Source organism: Podarcis erhardii (genome assembly GCF_964252035.2).
Source record: "Podarcis erhardii genome assembly, chromosome: 10".
NCBI classification, from domain to species: domain Eukaryota; kingdom Metazoa; phylum Chordata; class Lepidosauria; order Squamata; family Lacertidae; genus Podarcis; species Podarcis erhardii.
The window spans coordinates 57,400,096-57,412,566 of NC_138500.1; the positions used below are offsets into that span (position 1 = coordinate 57,400,096).

The following is a 12,471-nucleotide window of genomic DNA, read 5'->3' on the forward strand; positions in this document are numbered from 1 at the left end:
GGTGACTGCCACATTCTTGGCACCTGGCCTAGTTTAAAGGAGTCCGTTCCCCTTCTTCCTGAAGCCCTTTCCTTTCCACTTGATGCTCCTGCTGCTGAAAATGTTGTTGGTGCAGGAGCAGGTTTGTACAGAAGACACTGCTTTCCCCCGCAATGGAGCAGCGCAGAATTAGCAGTGAAGTAAACGAAAAGCCAGCTTAACTGGCACCTTGCCTGGCCATCCCACACTGGGACATACCCTTGCTTGACATTCACCAGAACTACTGCTGCTGTTCTGCCTTACTAATGAATAAATACTCAGGGCCAAAGTTGGTGCAATGCTCAGCAGCCCTGATTTTTTTGTGTGCATTTGCCTGCAAAAAAATGTAAAAGGTTTCGGTTTCATGTAAAGACTCCTGATTCCTGCATACATCAACCTAGCTCTGTGTGTGTTTGTGTATCGGAAGAGTGCAGCTTGTTGTGCTGCACATCACTCTTGGCCCTTCTGGCTATTTTGCTGGGGTTCATAGCGGCAAAACTAAAGATTGTTCTGCTGTTAGATAATCTTCAGACGGAACATGGAACAGAGAAGCATTATTGTTTTAAATTCAAACCCTATTCAAAACAAAGGCTGGAATCCAAAGAGGCGCACGATTAGTTCTGCGTGACCCAGATGGATCTGGGATTTGTTTTGCATTTTATTATTGGGGGAGGGGGAGTCACAAACACTGCTGTGCATTTGGACTTTAACATATAAGTGGGCCTGCAACAAAATGTTGCAGTGTGGAGTGCTTATGTTCAGGGTTCCAACTAGCCAGCCCGTGTCCTTGTCACGGATAGTCTAGCCCAGGGGTAGTCAATCTTTTTTACCTAAAAAAAGGGTAAAGGGCCCCTGAGAGTTAAGTCCAATAGCAGATGACTCTGGGGTTGCGGCGCTCATCTCGCTTTACAGGCTGAGGGAGCCGGCGTTTGTCTGCAGACAGTTTTTCCGGGTCATGACTAAGCCGCTTCTGGCACAACGGAACACCGAAACCAGAGCACCACACAGAAACACTGTTTACCTTCCCACTGGAGTGGTACCTATTTATCTACTTGCACTGGTGTGCTTTCGAACTGCTAGGTTAGCAGGAGCAGGGACCGAGCAACGGGAGCTCAGCCCGTCACGGGGATTCGAACTGCCGACCTTCTGATCAGCAAGCCCAAGAGGTTCAGTGATTTAGACCACAGTGCCACCCACGTCCCTTTTTTATACCTACCACCCACTAATGCATCTTTCTTGATGGTAAATTTACTTACCGCCCACCAGTGCTCAATGGAAGGAGGATTCAGCTTGTGCCGTAGAACCTCCTACCGCCTACCTAGAATCCTGAAACGCCCACTAGTGGGCGATAGAAACCTGGTTGACAACCCCTGGTCTAGCTCAGTCCCCCTCTTGCACAGAGTTTTCTGTTTTATTTCCCTAACATTTGGTCAATATTCCACAGCTACTGAGCTTGCTCAGTCCTCATTTGGCTGTTTGGGGTATTTCCTCCCCACCCACCCACCCACTGGGCAGGTTGCCTATGTTTTAAATATATTTCTGCAAACCTTGGGGGTTCCCCATGCCTGCTGATACCTTCCTCTTGTGCATGAATGGCACCATTTCAGTTGCATATGCATCCACATAATAATGATCAATGGATCAAATGAGATTTTCGTTACTTCAAGACCATTTTAAATATGCCAAATTTTCCATATGGGAAGTAATACCATGAATAAAAGAGCATGGGAACCATGCTGAAAATGGCCTATGAACCATTTTGTTGTGTGTACCTTCACTGAGTTGAAGGGAACTTAGGTTGAGTCCTAGTTATTGTTTAAAGGGGGAGTTCAGCACTAGGCCATTTTTTTCTGTAAGACAGCAGTGCTTTATCGTATCTGCATTTTAGAGTGCTGTTATCTGACACCCCCAAAAGCACGATCATTTGGAGAATGCTATTCTGCATTTCCCAAAGCTTATATCCCATCATTGTGGCTGAATGGTTGAGGGTTTCATCCTTCACTTTCTAGTTTTCCATCCTAACCACTTTGAAAACCATGGATAATTAGAAAACTGTGCTTCAAAACAGTTAGCTTATTCAGTAGATAATTTGACTGGTATGTGCAAGCTTTTTCGAAAGGCTAGGTCATTGTGGTTGGAGAAATGAAAGTATTTTTCTCTCTAAGTTAGGCTGTGTTCCATTTTAAAAAAAAAAGCATGAAGATTTTCTTGCACCTTTTCCAAACATTCGGATGAGGTGCTTTCTAATATGTAGCTGCTTGCAGACATAATCAATTGATCAGAATTTCTCTTTACAAAATGTTCAATGTTCTCTCTTAATAAAGAGGAGGCATGGGAGGATACAGAGAGATAAGTTAAATTGTTTCCCCTGATGCAAGTGTTAAAGCCTTCTTTAACCACATTCCAGTCCTCTGAAATGTAATCGATATGTTTTCATTGACTTTTTGGATATGATGGATTAAATAACAGAAGGGGGGAAAGACGAATCAAGACACAGTTATTACTTTCCTTATATACTTGATGTTTGTCAGGGATTTTGGGTGCCAATTCATGCTGCAATGCTCTCTGCTATAAAACACTGGATTGATAGTTGTCTGTCATATGTGAATAACTGCATGTATATGCGTTCTTCGCCCACCCCAATGGGGCAAACTGCACACTGTAGAAATATGGTTTTGATCACATCAGGGAGAAAAGGATTAAGCATCTTCTCCTTTCACTGGTGCTTCAATAAATTGGCTTCCCCCCAAATGCCCACCACCAACTTTCACAGCTTGGACTATGGGGCTCGGATGGTGGATTTGACATGTACTGACTGTGTAGCTTGGCTCTTAAAGCCCCTGATGGGTGCTCAGTGTTATGTATTCAGTGGTCTGTGTTTCCCTGAGTTTGAGTCTGGATTAAGGATTCTGATCCCCTGTGTTCTGATTTGATACATGATATCCAATCACAGAACATTTCAGAATTTGGGCCTCTGCCATTGGCCCTTAAACTCTGAGTCATGATTCGCACCTCGGAAATTTAGACAGCCAATCACGTTGGGAGTGGGAGTGGCCCAGGCCTTCAGAAATGTGTACAGTGATACCTCGGTTTAAGAACTTAATTCATTCTGGAGGTCTGTTCTTAACCTGAAATTGTTCCTAACCTGAGGTACCACTTTAGCTAATGGGGCCTCCCACTGTTGCCACGCGATTTGTGTTCTCATCCTGAAGCAAAATTCTTAACCTGAGGTACTATTTCTGGGTTAGCAGAGTCTATAACATGAAGCGTCTGTAACCTGGGTACCATTCTGATGTAAAATGAGGCAAAATGTGATTTGATTTGATTGGATCTCTCACTCTTGTTGGCAAGCGTGGCAGCAAGCAAACTGTTTCAGAGAAAGTTTCTCGACTTCCTAAAGGGAAGCACTGTGACTGAAATGTTCAGGAAATTCAAATTAATAGAGGGGCACTCATTTCTGCCTTCTTGATTTTCACAAACCCACAGATCTTCCTTTACACGGGCATTCTGATTCTCTTCCTATCCTAATGTAGTGTCTCTGTGTTCTCGTTCAGGCCAATGAGGAAAAACCTGCGTTCCTTCACAAAAGCAGCTGCTAGCTATACCAAAAGAACTTCCAATACTATCCTCTCACAGCCAGACCCTAGAATAAACCTATGGTGGCATAATGGCTTCTTACTTTGACACATTCTCCTTTGCGGGATGAGTCATTAGGCAGGACATAGATCTTCATACTTTTTGCAGAGAAAAGAATCATTGGGTTTCTCCCCTCCCACCCCCCGCCACCAAACTACACTAGCAGGATTGCACTGTGACACATTTATTGTGGAATAATCTTCTGTGGGCCAGAGCACACTTCATCAGAAGCATAAAATATTGTGCTCATTTGGCAGCTGTAGATATAGCTCTTGAAGTCTTTACAAAAGATTTGATCTATGTAACAAACGCAGAAGAACATTTGTCCCGTTACTCAGGAAGAGGAAACGTTATTCAGAGTGCGGTTCAAATCTAACCTAACCACAATACTTGGGCCGCATTCTTTGGAAGGGGGAATTCATGAATTTATTTTATCTTCTTGGGTTCTATTAATTGTGTATTAGTAGCTGCTCACCCTTTTTGGTCCCCTTCACGCATACCCTGATGTATATGCTCTTTGCGACAGGACCACCCATTCAAATATTGCCTTTGCTGCTGATTCCTGTTTATCTGCTGAAGCACTTTGCGTCACAACTGCCTGCTCTCCTGAACTTCTCTCTCTCTCTCTCTCTCTCTCTTCCAGTCATTTGATTGCACTTGCTTTATTATATTTGAAGGAAGCTGTTCAGTCATTAATAACTTTGCTGCACGAGGAATGTAGCTTTTAAACGACTCCAGCTCTGATTTATTCATCAAACCATATACAGTACACTACGCGCCACCGGAGCCCGATTTCTGTTCTCATCCTGAAGCAGGGTTCTTAACCTGAAGCACTATTTCTGGGTTAGCGGAGTCTTTAACCTGAAGCGTATGTAACCTGAGGTACCACTGTATAGTCTGTTCAGTTCCAATGCCTAAGCCCAATACCACTCACATTCTGTAACCAATAAAGTTGTGGCCTTTTTTAGCCCATTAACCTAAAATACTTGTGTCCATAGAATAATAATAATAATAATAATAATAATAATAATAATAATAATAATAATTTTATTTATATCACGCCCTCCCCAGCCGAAGCTGGGCTCAGAGCGGCTAACAATAAAAGTAACACAACATCCTAAAATCGATTCATTCTAAAATCAATTCAGAATCAAATTAATGGCAACCATTGGGCTAGAATGTTTCATTTCATCACAAAGCGCAGAGCGGGGCCTCAACTCACAAGCCTATGTATCATTTCCTTGGAGTAACCTCTTGCTGCTTACTTCTGACTGCACCAGTTTTGTTAATCTGTAACAAAAGATCTTCAGCCAGCTTTATGCAGCCAGCTGAAGTTCAATCTTTAGCTTTAAATTTGAAATGCAAACAATCTTGCTAAGAAGTGCTGCCACTTAGAATGAAGTAGGAGCCACATCAGGGACGCGGGTGGCAGTGTGGGTTAAACCACAGAGCCTAGGACTTGCTGATCAGAAGGTTGGCAGTTCGAATCCCCACGACAGGGTGAGCTCCCATTGCTTGATCCCTGCTCCTGCCAACCTAGCAGTTCGAAAGCACATCAAAGTGCAAGTAGATAAATAGGTACCACTCCGGCGGGAAGGTAAACGGTGTTTCCGTGCGCTGCTCTGGTTCGCCAGAAGTGGCTTAGTCATGCTGGCCACATGACCCGGAAGCTGTACACCGACGCCCTTGGCCAATAAAGCGAGATGAGTGCCGCAACCCCAGAGTCGGCCACAACTGGACCTAATGGTCAGGGGACCCTTTACCTTTACCTAGGAGCCACATCAAAAGAAAGGAAAGATGTATCCAGCCTCTGACATAGTGCTCTGGCTTTCTCTATGCTAACTGGTGCAAGCAAACTTGGAAACCTCAGTATTCCCCTAATTCACTTCCCAAAGCAAAGACAGACCATCACTTACCCAGGTGCTCTTGAGTGATTATGTCATTGCTCCTGTTCTGAAATAAGTCTTGTTGTTCATGGTATAGCATGGCAGTAATAATCATAACTGTGATCAGATCATTGTGGCCTCGTATGCATCTGCCAAGGTACTTTGGAATGTGCATTCTTTTGAATAATATTTTGTCACCAATTCCTTATTCCTGTGCAATAATTAGACATCCTGCAGCCTCAATTATGTTCTTAGATTGGCATATTGAAATAAAGTGCATCTGTTTAAGTAGAAGTTATATTAATCACTTAATAAGCTTAGCACTGTGTGGTCTCATGCTAAGTAATGAGATCTGGGAATAATAGGAACAGCTTGACTTCTCTCTTAAGCATTAAGAAATGTCTAAAAATGGACTTTGCTGCAGTTAATAAAAAGCCACACCACATATGAACAAAAAAGGCTTTGTCACAAAAGCGTGGGGAAGGGAAAGGGAGAGCACGCCCTCTACTGGCAGATCTCATTACAATACCTTCGCAGTTTCATCACTGTAGATACAGTAACTTCTGTGAAGCAATTTATTGGTGCTATACCAGAAGCATTTAATTCAACTAATTGGCAGCATTCCATCAGTTCGATTACTTATGTAAAACACCGGATATGTTCACTTCCTATCCCACCATTTTGTGCAATGTGTAAAGCATATCATAAGCCCCATCATGGAAATATATGACTCAGCCTTACCTTGTGCATGTTTACTTACCAAAGTGTTCGGTGGAGCTTACTCTCAGGAAAGTGTGCATATCGGATCACAGCCTCAAGAACGTAATTGTGGGTTTAACCATTTCAAGGAATTTGGGTATGCCAAACTTTCCCTGGTTTTTTTCTGAATGGGTGCAATCCGCTGCGTGCTTATTTCAGAATAGATCCCATTAAGGTCAGTGGGACCTATAACCCAGTCCAATGGATATTTAATTATAAGTCAGCTAAACTTTTGTTGTGCTAGCCAAAGGCCATGGCATCATCCGAAGTAAGGGAGTGGGGAAAACAGCAGTCGCTACATTTGCAGTGAAACCATGATCAGATCCACTGAAATTTCTTACTTTTTCTTTTTTTCTTTTCTTTGTTAGGTCTTTTTCTCAGCCTACTCTCTGTTTTTTTAATGAATTTATTTATTTGGTTTTTCAGATTAAAGTTTTACAATCACATATCCAACATACAACATAAAAACAAGATTCCAAAGAATCTCCTGGACTTCCCTCCTCCCCTTTGTGGGTCCTACTTTTAATCATTTCCTCCTGCATCTTTTATGATAATCCAAATCTTTTACATCCCCACTATGTCCAAAATTCACCATTAAACTAGAAGTGTTATTCCAATCCTACTAACGATTTCAGCTGTTTACAGTGTTTTCCAGGATAAATTATAAATTTTCCTCATTACTTATTAAAATTTTGGTCTTCCTGATTTCTTATTCTTCTGGTCATTTTTGCCATTTTGGCATAATCCATCAACTTGATCTGCCATTCTTCTCTGATCGGGACTTGATCTTCTTTCCATCCCTGGGCCCATAACATCTGCACAGCTGTGATCATACATAAATATAGTCTTTTCTGCTCCACTGGGATTTCAGCGCCTAAAATCCCTAAAAGAAAGGCTTTGGGATTTTTAGAAAAAGTTACTTTAAACATTTTCCCCCAATGCATTATATATCATATCCACCGAAATTTCTTATTAAACAGAATAAAAAGTAATTCTCAGATAAAATATGCAAATTAGATCCCAGAGTCCCCATTGCAATTGACCGTTAATTATAAGAGTGTTTGTAGAATCATAGAAGTGTAGAGCCCAACCCCCTGCAATGCAGGAATCATTTGCCCAAGGTGGTGCTTGAACCCGCAACCCTAAGATTAAGAGTCTAGTGCTCTACTGACTAAGCTATCCCAGCAGTTACTGCCACAGCCACCTCTGCCTTCATCCAGCCCCCACCTGCCTGCTACTTTTCTTATATCCAGTCCAAGGAGTGGCACTGCTTATCAGCTTTGTCTTCCTTCGTCTCAGTGTTGCCCTTGCACGACTCAGGATGGAGGGGGATGGGGACAAAGCTAGAATTAGTGGGCTCTGCATGTCGTTGACTCTGGCTCCACTTTATGTTGGCCTCCCTGTCTTCTTCCACATCAGTTTCATTGAGCATCAGCCACCACAGATGGTCTTGGAAGACCAACACCTTCCTACTTTGAAATAAGTAGGACCTGACAAAGTGTCTGAAAATCTTCCACCACTGGAAATCTTATATAAGCCACTCTGCGTCTCCTGTAAGAAGAACATAGAATGAGCGTAATAAATAAAATGTAAGAAGGTGGAATAATAAAGCACTCTGTGTACACGGAGAAACGTTAAAGCGGAAAATAATAACAAAACATTGCAGTTCCTGAAAAGAGAGGCGCTAGCTACTTTAACAATCTTCTCGTTTTCATTCCTTCTCCAACTTGATGTTGTTTCAGATGTGCCTCTTCCAGTTGCCCTTTCTGCCTGCCCCGAATCAAACATTGTACCTCTTCATACTATGAAGTCCCAAGATGATAACAGAAGGGCAAGTTTTACACAAATGTTGCATCGGCCGATCGAGAACGCTCAGCAGTAAGAGACTGGTTTTCTGTTCTTAATAACTGCATCCCCATGGGTTGAACTAGATGTTACAATTTCCCCGTGGTGTATCTGGATTCCTTTATGATGCCAGTTTTGGAACTGGAAGGGGTATTTGCAAGGAACCGTTCCCTAAACAAGGCTGCCTTTAGATGTCAGATAGTTGTTTATCTCCTTGACATCTGATGGGAGGGCGTTCCACAGGGCGGGTGCCACTACCGAGAAGGCCCTCTGCCTGGTTCCCTGTAACCTCACTTCTTGCAGGGAGAGAACCACCAGAAGGCCCTCGGAGCTGAATGATGGGGGTGGAGACAGGTATACTGGGCCGAGGCCTTTTAGGGCTTTAGAGGTCAGCACCAACACTTTGAATTGTGCTCGGAAACGTACTGGGAGCCAATGTAGGTCTTTCAGGCCTGTGTTATACTGAACTATAGTGAAGTATTATGTGAATGAGCCTATCATCGTTCCATGCTCACATGCAGCGGAGCCAACTTGGGCCCCAGGTTATGGGTGCCCAGGGTGTGTGACGTCATGACGTAACATGCACACACACACCCAGCCTCGGAACCTGACTTCCAGTCCCACTGAAAGTCAGGTTCCAAGACCTTAGAAAGCATCTCTATGGTCTCGTGAGGCCTTGGAGGTGACTTCCGGTGCTTCGTGAGGCACCAGAAGTTGCGTCGTGTGCCCCACAGTGTAGGTGCTGAGCACCCACAACAAAAATTTTGTGGGTGCACGGGCACCCAGAGCCCCCTATAGTTGGCGACCCTGCTCACATGCAACCAATTTTCTCTCCCCCATTGTTGTGGCGGCAAGGAGAACATCTGAGGCTTTCGTTTCTGCTTTTGTTCAATCACAACTTGTCATGTCATCTGAACGGACAAAACTGTGGCTAATGTTAACTATGGCTTGCATTAAGCAAGCAAATGTCGACCATATGGCTAAACTGGTTTTAACATAGCGTCAAAATGTGTCCGGTGTATCCAAATTGGAGCACGCTAGTTCTGCAAGGCTTTGGGGATATATTGCTGCTTTGTGAAATAGAGGGCAAAGGTTGGTGTCTGAATTGTGCAGTGAGATATTTTCAAAACTACGGGTCCTCAGAAAGTGGGGTACCATTCTGACTCTATTTCAGCAGGAAAATGTTTGGACCAGCACTGAGGAACATAATGGGAGGCATTTTTGTGCCAGTTAAACAGGAAGGGAAGAACTTTTGATAGAAAGGAAGCAGCCCTTGCCTAACACTGTGCTGTCATTTTCCAGGCATCCGTCACCCACTAAAGACACCTTTAAAATTCAAGACATTTCAGTCATCATCAAAGTGTACGTGCTGGTGACATCTTTAACACCTCTGCGGGCATTCATTCATTCAACTGCTGTCGTCTGGTATCCGCCCAAGAAGAAGCACTTTTCAGTCAAGGTAAGCCTGTACTTTCATCTTCATTTCAGTTTTATTACCAAAGAGCTTGAAAAACACTTGGTTTGTTGGTTTGTTTTATTTCCCCACTTGTGTAAGAAGCTCTTTGCATCTTATCCACCGTGCACTGAAATGAAAGTTGGCTTTATAAATGCACGGGTGAGAGTGCTCAGATTTTGAAATCAGCTAGAGATGTGCAGAATACAATAGGACAATCTCTTTCTCTTTTTAAAGTTCCCACCCATGTTTTTCTCTGTCTGTCATTTTCACCGTTTTAGACTTTGACCGGATTGTGGTACAGCCAGTTACTTCAGCATCCGGTAGATGCTGATAGTATGTTAGGGTCCGTATTTCAGCCAGACTGCATATTACAGATATAATCTTGGCTCCCATCTCTTGCTGGGCTTCACGAATTTCATGAAGATGAAGAAATGCAACATAATTCAGGCTTTTGAAAACTCCTGCATTTTTTTTCCTTTTCATTTGCAGCTGCAAGCCTTTTTCGAAACCGTCTTGAAAGGCAGTTCCCCACAGCAGGCGCTGGAAGACATGAAAGAAGCAATAACCAAACTCTTATTGATAACTGAGGTTTTTAGTGAAGCCTCTTCTTCCGGACCAAAGACCTCCAGCCAGTAAGGAGATTGAAGCACACAAATTGAAATAAGCTGAATTTTCTTAGAGATGCTCTTTGGAATATGAGGGTGCCTTGGACCTGGCTTCCAAAGTCTGGGACATAATGGAGCCATGTAGCTTTGCCTTGATGGGTTTATTTGAACGCTCAGAGTCTAAAACAGCAATAGATACAGAAAGAAGTATCTGTTGGTAAGGAGAAAGACTTCTTTTTTTAAAAGACATCTTCTTGGAATCTGCTATCTGAAGCCACTGAACACTTTCCGAGGTGTTTTGTTCCTTCCTGGTTAAAGTATTGTTTCAGGCAACCCCAATCTCTGAGCAGTGCAAGATTCCAGGGTTTCCGGGATTAGTTTCCTCTAAATGAGGGTCAGCAGAGATTGTGGTGTCTTTATAATATATGGTTTATTTACACATATATACAGCTTAAGCCTACAGTGGAGGGGCTCACAGCCTCAATGCCCCAAGAGGGTCTTGCTTCTCTTATTGCCCCTGCCTTCGATTCTGGCAGAAATCAGACATGGCTCTCACTCTTTGCCTTCTCAGCTTTGCCCTGCTGCCAGCTTCCAGTTTCTAGTTCACATAATTTGACTCTCAATTCTGGCCTTTGTCTTTCTAACTTCCAGCGAATTGAAGGAGGGCCCCCCACCCATTTTCTGTCTGGCACAGAGTCACTTCCTTTGTTACCTTAATGGCCCATAGTTAGAGGGCCATTATCTCTCCAGGAAGCTAGCCTGGCTGTTCCAGGATTTGAATCCTGGTTTCATGCATACAATCTATCTCCACCCCCTCTACAAAAACAAAAGAAAGACCCCTCACAACAGTATTACTCACAGGCAGTCATTAAAATGAGGCTTTCTGAGAGAGATGCAGTGCATTTTGAAATCTGTATCTTAGGTCATTGCCTCCTTTGAAGACAGAACCAACTCTTCATTTCTGTCATCTTACTTCAGGTGCAGTTCCTGCTTTCAGATGCTAACCTTTGACGTTGGGCTCAGCCGCTCTATGGATCTGGTTCTTCTTGAGGTAAGCAAGCGTCGGCAGCATTTTCCCACATGAGCAGCTGCCTGCAGCTAAGCGAGAGGAAATCCTATACGAATTCCCAGTGAAGTTTCCTTATACTGCAGAAACCACGGAGCTTAAAGCATCACACTGGAATGGTGAACATAAAAGTAAATCCAGAAACAGTAATATGAAACACCTTCATCACCCTTACAGGGCTATCTCCATCCCCGCAAGTCAATTTAGCCTGGAGCTGAAGGTCTATGCATGTTGTCAGCCCTTCCAGAGGGACAGTTGATGTGTCATAGATGGACTCAGTGTGACTCGATATAAGGCATAGCATGTTGTCCTTCATGGAGAGCACATGTTGCGGTGGGGTCTAACAAGACATCCCACTGTTGCTCGGCGGGTAAAAGATAGTTGGCCACCATTGTGATTGGGCTCCTCTTGTCGTTGGGGAGAATGTGATGTTGTCATTTCGTGATTGACAGCCATAAGCTATATATTCCCTGCGCACACCGTTGAGCTTCCTCTTTTCGCTGTGCACATTGGATCACCCATCCACCCTCCCTATATTTAGGGTTGTTCGCTTGACCTTGCTATGCCTGTCCTGGGGCCGCCTGCTTTTGGGGCAGGGGCCGGTAAGAATTTTGTTTATTTGGCTGATTGGCTGGTGCCATTTGGTTTCCGCCTACTGCATAGCAAATCGTCACAACTTGCAAGGTTGCGGTTAGGCATTGGTTTTATGAATTGGTTGGTGGAGGGGCATGGATTGGCTGTGCCTGTCCCTCCAATGCTGCTGCTGCAAGGGTAATCCATTAAAGGAATCCAGGGGCTCGCCATGCTTTTGTCTTAACCCATGTCAAAGGGCTAGGGCCACGCAAGAGCCCCTGGGAGCATTTGGGGAGAGGTGAGGGCATGGTACCCAGCTCCACCTTTCTCCCCAAAATATTTCCCCTTTCTGACTTCGCAGGCTTGCAAATGTCAGTCTGTCCTCGGGCGGGGACAGATAGTTGCAACCAATGCCTAAGCAACCACTCACATTTTTTTGTATTTTAATAAAGTTGTGGCCAAAATTATGCCAAAAACCTTAAACAAAACTTCTGTGTGAATTGTGTTTTATTTGAGGTAGCTTGGGGACCTCGACACGCAACTCCCTTGGGCTCCCAGACCTGCTTTGGGCTCCTAGCCCAATATGATCACTGCCCATATTTTGTTCTGATAAACAACCCCTGGTGG

General features: G+C 43.8%; 1 protein-coding gene across 1 annotated transcript in view; it reads left to right on the forward strand.

Annotated features, from left to right (window-relative positions):
- The window catches only part of CPED1 (cadherin like and PC-esterase domain containing 1), a gene marked incomplete at its 5' end in the record, with an annotated part of 117,460 nt that overhangs the window by 42,052 nt on the left and 62,937 nt on the right, over nt 1-12,471 (forward strand). Inside the window, 4 exons of the mRNA XM_081877864.1 lie at nt 8,042-8,177; nt 9,447-9,603; nt 10,090-10,232; nt 11,184-11,256. Of these exons, the coding sequence (XP_081733990.1) occupies nt 8,042-8,177; nt 9,447-9,603; nt 10,090-10,232; nt 11,184-11,256 (509 nt within the window). The remainder of the gene's footprint in view (nt 1-8,041; nt 8,178-9,446; nt 9,604-10,089; nt 10,233-11,183; nt 11,257-12,471) is intronic.